The sequence below is a fragment of the Triturus cristatus genome, chromosome 4_1 (assembly GCF_964204655.1).
Source record: "Triturus cristatus chromosome 4_1, aTriCri1.1, whole genome shotgun sequence".
Taxonomy (NCBI): domain Eukaryota; kingdom Metazoa; phylum Chordata; class Amphibia; order Caudata; family Salamandridae; genus Triturus; species Triturus cristatus.
In genome coordinates, this window is record NC_140585.1 from 1274947422 (window position 1) to 1274966040 (window position 18619).

Below are 18619 nucleotides of genomic sequence, written 5' to 3' on the forward strand. Positions count from 1 at the left end.
GCGCATGCGCACATCTTTAGGGGAGGCGCAGCTAGTAGGACCTGACACCGGTTAGCGACCTTGCCATATGGCCCAGAAATGTTAGTATACAAAAATGCAGAGGAGGATGTTAGACTCGGTTAGGAAACAATCTGTATTAGAGTTTTTGTTAAGGATAGTCACTCACACCTGTTGACAATAATGTATCTAATGTCCTGCTGATTTTTGTATAACTGTTTATCGTGCAATTATAAAGTTTATTGTTTTATAACTTAATAAATACGGCCGGGGGGTCTTGCGACCTCCCGCCTTCCAAAGATACCATGTTTTTATGTTCCTGTGTCCGGGGGTTGGTGAGGTCATAGGGAGGGGGCGGTAGCCAGTCACTGACCATGTGTATATGTTACAGCAGAGGCTTGATTACGCGCATTAAACTGGTGATGGAGTCGTTTTGCACTGGTGATGGACTATTCTGCAACTGCAGGGAGACCAGTGCAAATTTGAAGTTGCTGTGAACCAATTATTGCTAGAATTACATTTGCTTCAATTGCAAATTGCCCTATGCTTTATGCCCTAGTAAGTCAGTGTATGCGCCGGTGCAAAATTGTCAAGTCACCAGTTAAAAGCTTAATATCTGGCACCAGGTGCCCTATAGCATGCTTTGCATTAATAACTGAGCAATTTGTTACTGGTGATGGGGTTATTTTGAACTGGTGTTTGCAATGTCATTTTGAACCAACAGAACTGAACAGCGTAGTTTTGAATTCTCTAGAGTTTTGAGACAGACACAAGGGAATATGCATTTGGGAAAGAGGGGAGCTGCACCGACCACTGACACCAGGTTTGTGTGAAAAAGGCTGCTTTATTGAAACAGGTGCACATTATAAAATAACCCAGGCCTTTGCTTCCAAAACTATAACCTCACCATACTTATTTAATCACCTATTTTAGGCTAGCCCCACCCCTAAAATCCCCCCTCATAACAACTAAAATCATCAATAAAATACTTGCACCATAGCTGGTCAACTGTAACTGGGGCCTGTGAAATCCCTTTCCTTTTTATTACCTCTATTAAGCTTTTAACCCATTCAACTTCCTACCTAACGTTGAACTTCCTAGGACGTTCAGGTGTGAACTTGCCTACCCCTTGCCTTTCAGCCTGAACTGCAGCTGACAACAGCAATAAACTTATGCAAATCATGGCAACTTCTCAGCCAACTGCCACCCAGAAAGGGGGGGTTCCTCCTTCCCTTTTCTGCCCCCACACCCTAGGCCCCTGTGTTTCCACAGGGAAATGTCCCGCACTACTGAATATCTAGTACCTTTGCCAAAACAAACTTTATCTACCATCATACAGACAAATGGATACCTTCTCCTCTAAAAAAGTCTTTCAGCGGAAATAAGAGTGAACTACTCTACCAAGCCTGGTGTCCCTACAGAAAGTGTGCATCTCTTTATTTAGTGTCCTCCTAGCCTTAAATATGGCTGTAGACTTGATTGCCCCACCAAACCCTCCTGGGTATGAATTCTGTCCAAAGTATTTGTCAACCTGCCCATAACCTATGGATCTCTTTCAGGTCTTCCTTAATAGATTTAATAATAATAATACTCAGATGTGTATAGCACCGTCAGTAACACAGACTGGTTTGTGAGCAAAGCTTTGGGCCCCAACACTTATTCAACTACGAATGAAGCACTTTTTCTACTCAAAGGCAGCCATTTCTTGGGTAGACAAATACTTGGGGGCTTATTTACAAGCCCCTTGTGCCAACCTTACGTCACTTTTCCCATGTTAAAAATGACGCAAAAGTTTATAGCACATTTTATCGTCCATGATGGTATCCTCGCGCTGTCTATAGGCATGGGGAAATTATTTCATTTTGCCCAGAATCATAGGATGTTGAATTGATGCCAAGACTCGAACTGGATTCCCAGCTCCGAAGTCGGCAGCTCGGGCAGTTCAGGCCCTCGTAACCATCAGGTCGTTCTCCCCTAGATGAAGCAGCTGTATATCAGGACATTTCCCACCAACTAAAAGCCTGTCCAGACAGAGAAGAAGCACCGCCATCTCATTCTCCCTTTTCCCGCCCAAGTGATCAAATATAAAGCCTTGTTAAACCCCAAATTCACCAGTGGCTGCTGTCCCTCGTGTGATTCTACACCCATGGGTCCGGGAACAGAACCTGAAACATACACAAAGTTGACAACCTATAAACTTACTTCTCCCATCTACCACTCCCCTGACATATCTCCAGAAGCAATTTGACGACCATCTACCTAGCTCCATGATGTTTCCCTGACCCTAACCCCAACTGCCTGCTTCCGTAGCTACCCCTATCCTGAAAGAATGAGTCTCAAACCCCTCAGGTCCTAGCCAATCATAACCAGTGCCTTGTGAATAATGGATAACAGTTAAGAGGATGTATATGGCCTACCATTTTTGTGTTTAAAAACCTTACCCTCAATAACTGCCCCAGGTCGCAGGGCAGTGGCCCAACGAACCGGACATATGTGTGCTAATTGGTAAATTCTCAGGATCAGACTCCTGCCCTCCTGCCTTTGGTCGGTCTTAGACTTGTACACCCAGGCATGCAATCCTTCCTCACAGAAATACATCTCATCCCAAAGTAAGCCCCTATTCCCCCTAACCCCTAGAAGCACCAATACTGGAAAGGTCCAAGTAAACATCCATGACATAAGGGTTGAAAATAAAACTGTCTCACTGTTGTCCCTCTAAGTTCTAGGAAGGGACTTAAATACCTCACTCAAAATGTCCAGGGTCAGAGGCCGACGAACGGGACTGCCTTGCCCAACTTCCCTTTCCCAACCCTCTAAAATCCATTCTCCAAGTTCACCAGCCGAGGCAACACAAGAGCTTGCATAAATGCAATAACCGCTAACTTGCCTGAAATCGTTACCCTTGTCTGGCCTTTTTCTATGAAGGAAAGAGTATAAATTGCACAACATCTTCTACCCTATTCCAGTCCTGTGACCTCCATGTGGCCTCCGCCGAAAATTTGAAACAAGCTTGATATTATGCCTTCCACGTGGAAATAGCTAAAGAATCAGCTACCATCTGGAGCATCCTCTCTCTCCTAGGAACCAAAGCTTATGTGGCATCTGTGTCTTGACTCCATCCCCCTCTGTGGCCAGCCCATGGAACCTATCCCACTGTGAATGACACAAAGCATCACCAATGTCACTATCCACACCAGGCGTGTGTCGGGCTCTAAAAATGATGTCAAGTTTCAAGCAGTGCCATACAAAAACTCTCAGCAACTGCCACAACTGTGGCTCCCTGGCTGACTGCCTATTAATTACACGCACAACTGACATGATGTTGACTCTGCAAAGAACTCCTAAGTTGCAGCTGATCCCCCCCCATTGCACCACAACCGCTGTCAAGGGAAAAAAAATTGCAATCTAGGGAAAACATTCTAGGAATGGAATACAACCCCTATCCTCTTTCCATGTCGTTGGCCAGTCTTCGGCACACCAAATGACCTTGCCAATAAAGGTCATAGCTGCAACTTTCCACTGCGTCTGAAAACATTTGGGTGTCCAACTCCATGTCCGTCAAAGCTGCTAGTGGAATCCCTCTGAAATATTGTAAGAAAGCTTTCCACATTCTCAAGTCTTCTTTAACACCTGACGGAAGCCTGATATGATGGTGAGGTAAGTGCAACCCTGAGAGAGACAAACCTAACCATCTACAGAATGTTCTCCCTGGTCTCACTACACTGCAAGCGAAGTTTAGATGCCACAACAAGAAGTGCACCTCTTTTACTGTTACCTTTTGTTTACCCAACATTGTGTTTCATCAGGTTCTGCATGTTAAGTTTTTGCTCCTCCGGCAACCATGCTTCCATGGGTGCTAAATCGATATCAATATCTAGAAAAGACAAAACCATGCTGGGTCCCACTGTCTACTTTGGGGCCAATGGCACACCTAAGTCACCCATGAGCACCTGGAAGCTGTCCAGCAGGCGCTGACAGTCTCCAGAACTGGGAGTTCCCACAAAGAAAAAATCATTCAGGATTTCTCCCTCACTGCTTGTGCATGTTCGCATGCAGACTTCAAGTTAGCTACCCAGCCAGTGACGGCTGCTACCAGGAAACAGCAGTGGGGCAGGGTAGGGGTAAGGGGCTGGGGTGATAGGTTTAAAAAAGTCACTTACCTTCCGGCCGGCTGGCCGGCTGCCACCTCTCCTATGTCCTGTTTCTGGCTTCTTGGGGGAGAACTCACTCACACACTCATGCATATACTCAGAGACCCACTCAAAGACTCACACATCCACTCACAGACCCACTGAGAGACTCATGCACCCACTCACAGACCGACACAGAGACTCTTGCATGCTCTCACAGACCCACTTATCACTCATGTTTCCATTCACAGACTCACTCAGGGACTCATGCACACACTCACAGATCCACTCAGTGTCACACACTCACTAACAGACCCACTCAGACACTCACTCACCCATTCACATACCCACTCAGAGACTCACTCAACCACTCACAGACCCACGCAAACACTCACGCACCCACTCAGAGACTCATCCATCCACTCACAGACCTTCAAGGACACTCATATACCCACTTACAGACCGAGTCAGAAGTTCATGCACTCACTCACAGACCAACTCAGACACTTGTGCACCCACTCACAGACCCAAACAGACACTCACTCATCCAGTTACAGACCTACTCAGAGACTGATGCACTTACTCACAGACCCACTCAGAGACTCATTCACTCACTCACAAACCCACACAGAGACTCGTACTTAATCACAGACCCACTCATGCTCTCACTCACAGACCCACTTAGACACTTATGTACCCAGTCACAGACTGACACAGACATTCACACACCCACTGACAGACCCACAGAAATTCTAACACCCACTCACAGACTTACTAAGACAATCATGCACTCACTCACACACTCACTATCAAAGGTTACATTTATGAAACAAAATTCTAAAAGTCTTAGAAATTCACATAAAAAACACAAAGGTTACAGGGAGGTTATAGTTAGAAAACAACATTAAAAAACCTTAGAAATTCACTGAAAAAAACAAATGTTACAGGGATGTTATAGTTAGGCTCAGGTTTCACTGGTGCAAAAGCAGTGAAATTTAGCAGTTATAGTTAGCTGGGCTAACTATAACTTACACCCCCACAACGCACTGCTTATGACCTCACATATTATGTCACTAATGTCATGGTCAGTGACATCACTGATGACATCCCAAATTACATTACTGATGACATCATCCAGTGAATGTATGTGTTTTATAAGAGTTCATGAGTGTTAAAGATGTGAGTGTATGGGTAAGTGAGTAGGTGTCTAGGCTTTATGAGTGAGTGAATGGGTGTGTAAGTGGCTGTATGGGTGAATAGGTGGGTGAGTGACGTACTATATGCGCGAGTGTGGAGCTGTGTGAATGGCTGTATGGGTAAGTTATTGGTTGTATGAGTAGCTGTATGAGTAAGTAAGTGGTTGTGCAAGTTATTTATATATATGTGTGTGTATAAATATATATATATATGTGTGTATATATTAATGTGTGTGTGTGTACATATATATATTTATATATATATATATATAATCACTGAAAAAACCATAGGTTTCACACACGTTATAGTTAGGAATTAGCATTTAAAAAACCTTGCAAATTCACTTAAAAAACCATAGGTTTCACACAAGTTATAGTTGGCTGTACATTTCACTCGTAAAAAACCAATGAAATTCCACGTTATAGTTAGATCAGGTAACTATAACTCGCGCGCCCGCAATGCACTGCTGATGACGTCACATATTACATCACTCATGACATCAATGATGACATCTGAAATGACACATTGTGCATTGCGGTCGCGCAAGTTATAGTTACCTGATCTAACTATAACGTGGAATTTCATTGGTTTTTTACGAGTGAAATGTACAGCTAACTATAACATGTGTGAAACCTATGGTTTTTTAAGTGAATTTGCAAGGTTTTTTAAATGCTAATTCCTAACTATAACGTGTGTGAAACCTATGGTTTTTTAAGTGAATTTGTACGGTTTTTTAAATGCTAAGTTATGTATTTATTTTTAATTTTTGCGCGCACGCACTTTTTATTCTATATCAATTTTTTTGGTATTGTTTTAAGATCATACAGTAAGGATGTCCCTAGAATTGTTCTTCATGCCGTCCTGGTACTGCTCAACATGGATGACGTGATTCTTTTAGCACTAACTGCCAATGGTCTCCAAAATCTTTTAAATGATTTTAATGATTTTATGACCAAACGTAATCTTAAGTTACATCAGCAAAAATTATTTATTATGGCTGTGTCGAACTGTTTATACTGATACAGAATGAATAAAAGAAGTCAAAGACTTTAAGAAGAACACAAGACCTCTTGCATTGTACTTTTTTATTCCTTGACATCGATATTGATTGCATTTACTGTTGAAAATATTGGTTACTTGCCTCTCTATTTTTGTAAATAGACTGATTAATGAAAGGTCAATGATGGTGGTTGGTCTTTAGAGGTGGGCAAGAATCAAGAACCTTAAAAATTGATTTAGTTTTTTATTATATACAGCACAAGTAGTGGTGCGGCACAGAGTTCCCTTGCTGCCATTGCCTATCCAGTTTTCATCATTTATTATTACTTGCTGCCTCAAAATTACCAAGTCTAAAAGCGTATTCATAAGGGGAACTCCTATCGAAAAGGTTCCTTCTTTTAACTAAACAGGAATACTGCTAGATACGAACAGGACATGGGACAGGCTAATTAACTAGAGAGTGAAAAAGGTTGGGGCAGCCTGCGACACAATTTTTAGATTAACTAAAAGGCTAGGCCATAAACCGGTCAAGGACATGGTCTAGCTCTATAAATATAAGTGCCTTCTTGTTGGCACATATGGAGCTGGAGCCTGGGGTTATGCTGCCCCCAGAAAATTACAGGTAGCTGAAAATAGATGTTTGTGTAGGCTTCTAGCCATTCTTAAAGCTACTTCTAGTTTTATCTCCCATTTTGGAATTGGGCATGGGTTTCGTGAAGGACCAAGTTAGCATGGCCCCTTTATTATTGTGGTTAAATCTATGGTGCACTCCTAAGGCAGAGTTTTCAAAGCAGGTGCTTGTGGACTGCCTTAGTTTAAATAACATGTCTGCTATCCCATGGTTGGTTTATGTTAAAAATATCTTCTATAGTCTGGGACAGAGCCACTTTTTGACTCGCCTGAAAGTATTATCCCGAAATCCAAAGACATAGTCAAATGATGTTTTGAAGCATATAGAGAGGAACTCAGCCTTGTGACATGAGTTCAGTTATTAGGTACATGCTAATTTTTACCACCACAGGTATGAAACCTTATTTAACCTGGATTACCAACCCAGAGCATAGATTCTATTTGACTAGACTGAGATTGAATATGATCCACTTTTTGGTGCCTCCCTTCTATGCTGTGCATGTGATGTGATCTCTGCCCAATCCACAGTGCATGTTATGCTCTTTTGCATCCTGTAAAATAAACTTAGTGTGCGTTTTCTAGGCCCAATACTTCTGCATAAGCACTTCCTATAGAGAAGGACTATTTCCCTTTCAAAGCCTAGCTTCTGCAATTTGCACTGCTGTGCTCAGCAATGTTGTTGCTGCTATTAAACTGAGGAAACAGTATGTACTTTAAGTTTTATGAGATGGCTTTTATTATGATGTTCTTTGTTTTTAAAATGATGCAAATTATCTATGTTTTAATTTAAATGTGAATTGTCTTTTTAATCTATGCTTTTATAGTCATATAAGCTGGCCAAATAAAGATAATTGTGACTTTGACTTTTGGACATCTCTCCGCAAAAAACGTTTGAAAGGAATGTGGCAAAATAGTGAAACAAGATCAGAATAAGCCTTCCAAACTCAACATGAATTATTACTTAAAAATATTTTTAAATACTTTTTAAAAATGCAAATGTCAGGTGACTTACCAATTACTATAAATATATGTAAAACAATATGCTACTGCCACAGTAGAGCAGATTTTGACATTCATGCCCAATTAGTATCATAATGTACCAGGGGTTCTCATCATCGGGTAGGCATGTCAACCAGGAGTATGTGGAGAATGCCCCTACCCTGAGGAGTACTCTCTGGTTGCTACTACAGAACCAAGAACCGAATAAGCCTCCCAGACATGAGATAACACTCAAAAAAGATTTAAAATATATTTCAGAAACTTAAACATCAGCTTGCAAGTTACTGAAAACATAAATTGATATACTTTATATTTTGGATTAATAAAATGTAGTTACTTGCTGAACAAACACAGTTGTTATCCTGAATCGACTGCTTTCCATCTTTGGGGAAATATGTGTGTTCGTCAAAGATCAGTCAGTCATTCACATCTGGATCCCTCAGGTGCTGCTGCCAGACAAGAGCATATTCTCACTTTTGTGCCAATGTATCATCATTAAGTATCAGGGAAGCTCATCTTAGGGCAGGGATAGCTACCACTCTGAAACCAGTCTCAGGTCTTCCATCACATGTCAGGAATGGGATTCTTATTTCTCATTAGAACATGGAAAGCCTTGATCATGTTATGACCGTGCACAGTATAGCAAGGATGGGCGCCGTTATGCCAAGGTTAGCGGCGATTACAAGTAAGGATTTGAAGCCATATTGCATCAGTGGCGACACGTATGCTAGTGATAGCCACAATTATGTGAGTAGTGCAGGGACATCTTAAGGATTTTGGGGGCCTTGGCCCAAACGTATTTTTGGGGGGGCCCTGTTCGGAACAGTTTGGATTTATGATTCTATTTGAGCTCTTTCATGCCCTCTTTGAACTTGTCACTCCAAAATCTAAATGTGTTTACATCTAATAATCAGAGATAGTGAGGTGTGTTTTTAATATTGTACCACAGCAGCAGCTCACTTATATTACTGCAAATAATCTCTGTGGCACTCTCCGATTTCTCATAAGCAGTGACGGCCCTTGTAGGGCGTTTTACCGGGGCGGTGACGTGGCACAGAGGAGGGGCAGGGTGGGGGGTTGCAAAATGGGGCAAACGGCCAATTTCAGGTAAATTACGAAAAAAATTAATAAAACGAATTTCGCTGCGCGCGCTGTATCGCCAAATGCGATGCAGCGCGCGCAACGAAATTCGTTTTATTAATTTTTTACGTAACTTACCTGAAATCGGCCGTTTGCCGCATTTTGCAACCCCCCACCCTGCCCCTCCTCTGCGCCACGTCACCGCCCCGGTAAAACGCCCTACAGGGGCCGTCACTGCTCATAAGTGAGGTCCTATCATGATCTAAAAGAATCTTTTTTTATGATTGTCGCATGAAACATAAACTCAACATTTCTCTGCAAAATGTCTGTAATAGAGTCTCACACATCAACCACATTAAAAACAAATGAAAGGAAAACAGTATTTAAAACAATCTGTTTAAGAATTATTAAAGGTCATCCGGCCAAGAGACTGTAGAACAGAGCTGGCTCTATCAGGGGGGGGGCCTTGAAAGGCTGAGGCCCTGGGCCAGAGCCCACTGGCCCATGACGTCTCTGACGTAGTGCTCCGAAGGGGAAAGGATGTTCACCATTAGGTCATAACTACAATTATGCTATGGCTATGAACAAATATGTTGTGTGCCCAGAGTATACCAAAGGAGGCATCGTTATGCCAGTGATAACCACAAATGTGCGCATAGTGCTTTGAATATACCAAGGTTGGTCATACTTAGACATGGGCTACTATTATTTAACGGACAGCCATGAACATGACAAGTCAGCCAACAATATGCCTGGGAAGGGGCACAATTATGTTGGGTCCTCCATCATTCAGACATCTTTGTCTGGAATATCCAAATTACATTAGGACCACCAAGTCCTAACCCCAATTATGCCCAGCATACCACCAATATGCTGATGATGGACTAGTAGATTCTCAGTTATAACCAGATTGTTGCCCCGAATATCCACAAAATGTCAACCTGAGAAGCATTCCTTTGAGTGTATAATTTCTGGGGTAATAGAATTTGTCTCAATTTTCATATACTGTGGAAGGGAAGGCCTGGTAAGACAGGAAGTGGTTACACACTGCGGACAGGAACAGAATATAATCAGACACATTCAAATGACATCCCTTCTCCCACATATAAACAATTGACATCACACTCAAATGGCATCTTGCTGCCCACTCTCACAGCATCTGGCGTCCCCCGCCCAGAGCATCCCCCACCACTCTTGCTCAGCTGAGCATCTAGTGCCCATCTCCAATCAGCATCCGTCATCCCACTCCACCAGAATCATGCCTACAAATGCCACTATAGTGCTTCAAACCTCCATCCACACTCCACCTGCTTGATGCACCCCCACTGCACCAACATCCCCCATTTCACCAATATCATGCAAACACCACTCCACCAGGATTGATGGGGGCACTCCACCAGTACCCCACTTCTTATATAAGAAGCGAATCAACAATTTTACTCTAGCCATGCATCCCATATCCTACTCAAACCACACACACTGCAGGTCCACTTCAGACTCAAACCCCAGCATTCCGCGGACAGTCCCATGCTCCCTCTTTTAGTAGTGCCCGACGACTTATCCAATAGCATCCTGTTGCCCGCCGTACCAGCATTGCGCATTCTATTCCAGCGCTCTATCATTGTCCCAGTTCAACATTAGTAAGAGCCACATCTCATGCAACATCCCATCAACATTCCATATCCCTCCTGAGCAGTGCCTCAAACTGCATTTTTGGTCCAATCACACAGCTTCAGGAATCTGTATTGCCATTCTCTTTAACCCCAGTCCTTCTGTCTTTCTCCCTGCGCAGTGGGAGACCTTGCCAGATGTCCTCGGACAGCAGTTCGAGTGGGACGGATACGTCAAGGAAGTGGGGTCTTCCATCATCGGATCCAGCCCGGAGTTTGATTTTTCCATGTACACCCTGTGCTTCATTGCCCGCCCTGGCAGATCGTAAGTATGAGAGTGTGAGAGGGGCAGACGAGCAATACTTAACGCGCTTTCAGAAACTGAGCACACAGTTAAGGAGGCATGGACACCTCCCTAGCTAGTTTTTAACCAGAAGAAGCCACTCCCGAAACCAGGGATATCCTTGGAATTAATCTCCGAGGTATATAACCCAGGCCCCAATTGCAACCTAGGGGGAGCGAAATTAACACGATTTTTTGCATTCATTTTGTACCACCCGCTTATAAGTTGCTTGGTTTTCCTCACCAGGCCTTACAGGGGTGGGAGAACTGACCTTGCGGTGGTATGCGTTGTAATGGTAGTATGCGTTGTAATGGAATGCGTTGTAAAGGTAGTTTTTAAAAATGCGTTGTAGTGTCATGCGTTGTAATGTCATGCGTTGTAATGGATTGTGCGTTGTAAAAAATGCGTTGTAAGTGTAGTGCGTTGTAAAAGTTGCGTTGTAAAGGTTGTTCCCCATCTTAGAGGTGCCTAACATGTAGTAAAAGGGAAGGTTTGGGCCTTGCAAGTGGGTGCACTTGCCAGGTGGACATGACAGTTTAAACCTGCACTCCGCAAACTGTAGTGGCAGGCCAGAGACATGGTTGCAGGGCTACACATGTGGGTGGCACAATCAGTGCTGCAGGCCCACTAGTAGCATTTGATTTACCGACCCTGGCCAAACACAGTGCACTTTACTAGGGACTTACCAGTAAATCAAATATGCCAATCATAGATACACAATCACAATTTACACAGGGATCACTTGCACTTTAGCATTGATCAGCAGGGGTAAAGTGCCCAGAGTTCTAAAACCAGCAACAACTAAATGCAGCACATAGTCAACAACAGGAGGTCAGAAGCATTAGACAGGGGGAAAAGCATGCCAAAGATGCCAGGTCAAACATATGTTCCCTCCAGCTGAAATTGGGGAGAACTACCCAACACCATGGGAGTTCTCTTCTCTAAGGCGTAAGAACCTGGACAGACCATCAGCATTGCCGCGGTGTCTGCCTGGGCGGTGTTCCACCGTAAAGTCCATTCCCTGGAGTGAGATGGACCACCTCAGCAGTTTTGAGTTCTCACCTCTCATTTTCATTAACCATCTGAGGGGCCTGTAGTCTATTTGAACCCGGAAGTGAGTCCCAGAAAAAGAAGGGTCTTACTTCACCTCTGTTCCTGGGAAAGTAGCCTCCTACTAATGAAATACGGGCTAATCTAGGTCCTCTTCATTCAGCTGTGAAAGCATTGCTCCCACACCATGCTCTGAGGAATCAGTCTACACCACAGTCTCCTTAAATAAGTCAGGAGCCTTGAGTTTGGACACTGTGCACATGGCCTCCTTCAGGTCTGGCATGCCTCAGTCCAGAGCACCTGATGTGGCTGCTTCCTTGAAGTCAGCTCATTCAAGGGGGCAACAATGGTGCCATACCCCTTGACAAATCTGCGGTAGTACTCGGTGAGACCTAAAAAGGCTCTCACCTCTGGTGCCTAAGCCAGATTGGTGTCAATCTTAGCTTGTAGGGGGGCCACCTGGCCACTTCCTACCTCGTGCCCCAAGTACACCGCGGACCCCTACCCTATAGGGCACTTCCTCGCCTTGATAGTGAGGCCTGCACTCTGCAGGGCCTTCAACACTTCCCAGAGGTGGTGCAAGTGGTCCTCCCAACTCAAGATGAAAACAGCAATGTCGTCAAGGTAGGTGGCACTGAAGTTCTCAAGCCCAGCCAGGACCCGGTTGACCAAGCCCTGAAAGGTGGTATGGGCATTCTTCAACCCAAAAGGCATGACCTGGAACAGGTAGCGCCCTTCTGGTGTTGAGAACGCTGACCTCTCTAGTGCCCCCTCGGTCAAAACAATTTAGACTTAGACGTTAATTCAAACATACTGAGGAACTTGGCAGCTCCCAGCCAATTATTAAGCTCATCAGCTCGGGGAATGGGGTGGGCATCAGTCTTAGTGACAGCATTGAGCTCACGATAGTCCACACAGAAACATAGTTCTGGGGTGGTACTGAGTGCAGCAGCTTTGGGAACGAAGACCACTGGGCTGGACCAAGTCTGCTGGAAGGCTCAATCACCCCTAAAGCTAACATATTGAATACCTCCTCCTTGATGCTAGCCTTTACTCTGTCTGTCAGCATTTAACTCTTACGCTTCACTGGTAGACTTCCCCCAGTGTCAATATCATGATTGTACCAATGGGTGACTCCTGGGGTGAGTGAAAACAGAGTGGCAAAGTGCCCCAGCAACAGTCGACAGTCACTCTGCTGCTCTAGGGTCAGTGTAGGGGAGAAGACCAGGCCTTCGACTGACCCAGCCTAGTCCTTGGCAGACAGGAGGTCGGGGAGAGGTTCACTCTCCTTGTCCACCCCATCATCAGTAGCCAAAAGCACGGTTAACTCACACCTCTCAAAGTGGGGTTTGAGGTGGTTCACATGCTCCTGCAACCCTCAATGGGTCCCCAAGGGGTCCACATGTCCACCAGGTAGGTGACATCACTCTTGTGTTCCTTCACCTCATATGGGCCAGACCAACACTGCCCTGTAGAGCACGGGGATCTACTGTCTCCATCACCCACACCTTCTGACCAGGCTGAAACTCAGCCAGAGTGGTATTCTGTTCGTACCAACGTTTCATGTACTCCTGGCCTGCTTCTAGATTCGCCTGAGAGAGTTTACTGAAGCGGGCTGACTGGTTTCAAAAGGCCAGCATGTAGCTAAATACATCCTGGGGTGGCTTCCTAGGAGCTTCCTTGCAGCCCTTCTTGATCAAATGGGGATGTCCTCTCACAGGGTGCTTATACAACAGCTTAAAGGGGCTAAAGCCAACCCCCTTCTGTGGTACCTCTCTGTAGGTTAAGAGAAGGCATGGCAAGAGGACATCCCACGTAGGCATCATGGGTTCTGACAGACCCCAGTCTCAGAGTATGGTTGAATTTCTTAACCAACTCATTGCTTTGGGGGTAGTAATGGGAGGTGAATTTGTAGTTCACTCCACACTCCTTCCACATGGCCTTCATGTACAGCTACATTAAGTTGGTACCCTGGTCAGATACCACTTCCTTGGAGAAACCCGCGTGGGTAAAAAACTTCATTAGGGCCCGGGCTATGACGGGCGCTATCACTGTCCTCATAGAGATAGCTCCTGGGTACCAGGTGGCAAGGTCTATCACGCCCATGGCTGTCTTGAGATTCAGAGGCCCCTCAATGTCAATGCCCACCTATTCGAAAGGGGTGCTCATGACAGGGAATGTTTGGAGGGGAGTCTTACATCTCTCCCACTCTTGCCACTTGCCTGGCAAGTCTGACAAGACCTAAAAAAAGCATCTTATTGTTTTTGCGTTTGGGGCCAAAAAAAGTGGATGATAAGACTGTTAAAGGTCTTGCCCTGCCACAATGTCCTGCCAAAGAAACATCATGATCCAAACCCAGTAGGAAGGTTCAGAGGCGCAGGGGTACCACCAGTACACGGCTGCCCTAGGCTCAGCAACCTTGGTCTAGCTGTAAAGGAGACTATTCTCAGAGTAAATCAAATGTGATTTGGATTCTTTGAAAGCTGCCTGGTCCTCGGTCTGCTGCCTAAGACCCACAATAGTAGGGCATGTCTTCTGCTCCATGCAGAACTCTTCCCTGGTGGGACCCAATGGGTCAGCTCAGGCAGTTCAGCCACCTCTTCACCCGTAGGTTCTGGGGCGCCCCCCTCAGGTTCAGCCTCCTCTCGGAGTGTGGGAATTCCTTGGGCAGGTTTCCAGCACCCCTTGCCCTTCCTCTACCCAGCAGACACCTGGGCCACTGTTTCAGGCTCCAGGTCATTCTGATTACCCTGGGTTACCATGGATCGTGTGTTCAGGCACGCCCACTCAGGCAATCCCAGCATCTCCAAGTGCAACCTGAGTTCCACCTCCTCTCAGGCAGTATGCTCTAGGTCATTTCCCAGCAGAATGGATGCCTCACAGCTGGTCGCAAGGAACCTGAGAACCCCCTCCACTCAAAGGGAACCTGAACCACTTTACAAAAGTGCTCATGTTCAAAATAAATGTCCTACCCAAATGTATTTTTGCACTTAATGAGGCAAGGGTGTGCAAGGACATTACTTGGGTTTCTTGTGGGTTGCCTGAAGAGCTAGGATGACATTGGTAGGGGACTGATTCATTCCTAGTCACAAAGTTTTGATATTGGAGAAAGTTTCATCCAATACTTCTAGGTTGTGGTCAGAGGATTGGGTGAGGATAATTTCAGTGTTACATATGGTGATGGTTGGTTTGCTCTGCAAGCGAGCGAGGGGGCTACCGAGAGTCTTAGCCCATGTGGTATTTTCCTGGATGTAGTGATTAAGAGCAATGAGTAAATGGCATTCCTCCATTTCGCTCTTCTTTTCGTGTAGAAAATAAGCTTGCTTATAATGGCACCTTTTTGTTAGCAGAGTTAGGGGTCTGAGATTAGAGTTTCTGGGTGGGATTTAAGAAGTCTGTGTTTTAAGCTCTTGGAAGTGTTTTTTGTAAAATAGAGAGGGTACTTAATTAAGTAAGCCTTGCGGCCAGCCAGCTCCAGTTTGGTGTCAGGTGCTATAAGGGGTTTAGGATCCATGACTGAGCAAATAGCTACAGCCAGATAAATGGATGGGGATGGGTGCAAAGTGAGAGAAGCTCATGAGGGTAGGAAGGGAGGAGGGTGTTAGGTTCAAATAGGGGACACAGAGGTGAGGAAAATCATGCTACTGACAGAAGTAGGATCCAAGTATCCATCAAAGATGACCACCTCTTAGCCACTTTAAAGCACAAGTTATCCAGAGAGAAGTGAGTCCTCTTTCTATTTCTGGGTTTCCAGTCAGTTGGAGAGCTAAAACTTTTTTACTCTCTGGACGTCAGCTTTCCTGGGGTGGAGGGCGGGGGTTGACCTTAGCTATTGCAGATGAAGAGGCAGCATAGTCTCTTTTGTATCACATTTTATGGTCATAGTAAACATTAAATTGCACCATTGTTATCATGAGGGCACTAACATTCTGAGATTGATTGTAATTCCAGCGCTGTATCTCCAGTGGCCCTGACTATTACTCACTACTCACTAGGTTCACCTAAGTAATATTTACTTTCTATGTAAAAGAATGGGAGGAGTACTTTGTCGATGACTATTCAGTTGAGATGGTCGCCATTTTAAGTATGGGGCTCTCGTGTGGGGCAGGGAAGAGGGAGACTCCTAAAATGGAAGGTTGGCCAAGCGTGACCACCACTGCACCCCCAGCCCGAAATACCCAATTAAAGATGTTTCATGTGTAGCCCGCAGTCTTATCAGGGCAACCAAATCAGGGAGTCAAAACATAGGAAGAAAGGCTGACCTCTCGCGAAATCCGCTCCTAAAGAACAAGGCAGAAGTAGGCAGCCCGCATAACACTTCAATCAAATATTGCCCCCAAAGTCAGCCCTAGGGGACAGAAGGACCAAAAACGAGAGACCAAGCGCTCGCAAACTCTAATGCAGCTACAAGGGAGACAGCCGCTCCCAGCATGGTTGCCTCAAAGCCCAGCCTGTCCCTAACTACCATCGCAGTGGCACCAGCCAGAGAGCACCCCTGGAGAGCAGGGTCCTCACTGGGCAAGCGGGGACTACGACAGCCTTAAACAGTTCTCACTGAGTGGCAACTCCACTCCCAGTGGGGACCATCCCACCATGTGGCTTCTGCAACGCAGCTCACAAGGAATTTAAGAAGCTGGAACTAACTTTGCTTTGCAGAAAACAAAAATGTTGTTGTCTCTATTAACTCTTTTTTGCCATGAAACATTTAATGCATTTAATATGGTTTTCACTACTGTAAACATCATGTATTTATTGATGTAATCCGCGAAGTGCATGACTTTTATTCAAAACGATATAACTATTTAATCTGGATGCGTGTTTACTGTCAATGTGTATGAATCTGCTATTAGGTCCAAAAACAGTTTCAAGATGCTGACAAGTATTCTGGCTAACGTAAATAAAAAAAGACATTGATAGACCGGGTACAAGTAATCACAGACAGTAAACTTATCATGCCATAAAAAAACTAGGGGGCATATTTACAAAGGCTTTATCTCCGCTTTTTCGGCTTACAAAGCCAAAAAAGCGGAGATAAAACCAGAGCCCTATTTACAAGTTAGCACCCTTTTCCCCCAACGCCTCCATTTGCATCTCCAATGAGATGCAAAGTGGGCGATACTGGGCGTAACCCCGATGGACTACCTTGCAAATATCGCTGATGTTTACATTGCGATATTTACAAGGCAGCCCACATGATTTTAGCACACGTTAGATTTTGGCGAAAACAGCCATTTTCGCCAAAATCTAACGTCTGCAAAAATCCTGACTTAGCCACCCCTAACAGGGGGTGGATTATGCTGATACGACCGTATCAGCAAGGTTATCGCCGTTTTGCAGGGAACATCGCTGGAAAACCAGCGATGTTCCCTGCAAAAGGGCGATAACCTCGCTATCCCTGGAATTTTTATCGCCCTGGAGAAACGCATTGTTAATAACACGCTACCAGGGCGATAAATTCCAGAGATAGCCTGCGATAATATTATTATCGCTAAGCATGGCTAGCGATAATTATCGATGGCCATTGATAATATGCCCCTAGGGGCAGTACCTCAAAGAATGCCTGAGCTGCTTTTTTGTCTTTTACTGGAGAAAGAAGTCTTTTTCCCAACTTGAGAAGTTGATATCCATGTTTTTTCTAATCCTAGGTGCAAGGTAAGCCTCGGGGGTTACCCACTGAGTATCCAGACATATACCTGGACCAAGTCCACTTATGGAGATGGCCGGAAATACATCGCTACAGCCTATCCAGTGACATAGTCACTAAAAAGGATCCCGCCTTGTGAAGACTGATTCCCAGGACTGCATCATTCGAATGAGTTGAACACTTTTTTCTGTCTTTTTCAGTGTACTCTGACGAGTCACATTAGTAAAGGTAATGAGAGCAAGTCTGACAAGTAGGAAATTTATAAATAAAAGACTTCCAAGCTATCTGCCAATCCAGGGTTATTATTTCACTGTGCTGCAACTAAGGAAACTGAGACCAAACGTCAACACTGCTGCTTACTCATAATTAGTCACTGGTATTAAAAAACATATTTAAAACATGAAACAGTATTAAACAGGGTAAGATATAATAATATTATAGCACAACACAGCCGAACTCAAAACGCTTAGCACAGAAAAAAATCTATGCAATTCTTTGACTTGTAAGTCTATAACTTAATTAACACTTCCTGCTGACATCAACTATGTTTCCAAAGCATGAACAATGTGTCATTACAATTCTTGGACATGATTAACAGCTCGTGCTAATAAAAATTCTCAATATTTTCAAGTTTTAATTTTGCTTACCACAACATGGCTGGGTTTGCCCAGTAAGTTGTACGTGTCATAAATTGTGAGCCTTCAGTTTTTTACGCTTTTATTTTAGAGTTTTTTTGTTCATCTAGATAAATCCATATACATATATAAATACAGAGGAAGAGAAGATACATAATGGGTAACTTGTAATATGGTCCAATACGGCCATTGAGGCATTTTATGGACATCACAAACCATAACAGGTTGTAAATGTCTCTAAGACAAGATGGCATTATATGGCCATGTTAAACAAGTTACCCGTTATATATAATGTTTACAATTTT

General features: G+C 44.4%; 1 protein-coding gene across 6 annotated transcripts in view; it reads left to right on the forward strand.

Annotated features, from left to right (window-relative positions):
* ENDOU (endonuclease, poly(U) specific) overlaps nucleotides 1-17963 on the forward strand; it is a 245130-nt gene extending 227167 nt beyond the window's left edge. For all 6 annotated transcript variants that reach the window (XM_085654781.1, XM_085654782.1, XM_085654783.1 and 3 more), the window contains 2 exons: nucleotides 10825-10967; nucleotides 17681-17963. In XM_085654781.1, coding sequence (XP_085510907.1) covers nucleotides 10825-10967; nucleotides 17681-17792 — 255 coding nt within the window. In that variant the 3' untranslated portion in view covers nucleotides 17793-17963. The remainder of the gene's footprint in view (nucleotides 1-10824; nucleotides 10968-17680) is intronic.
* Nucleotides 17964-18619: the final 656 nt, after the last annotated feature.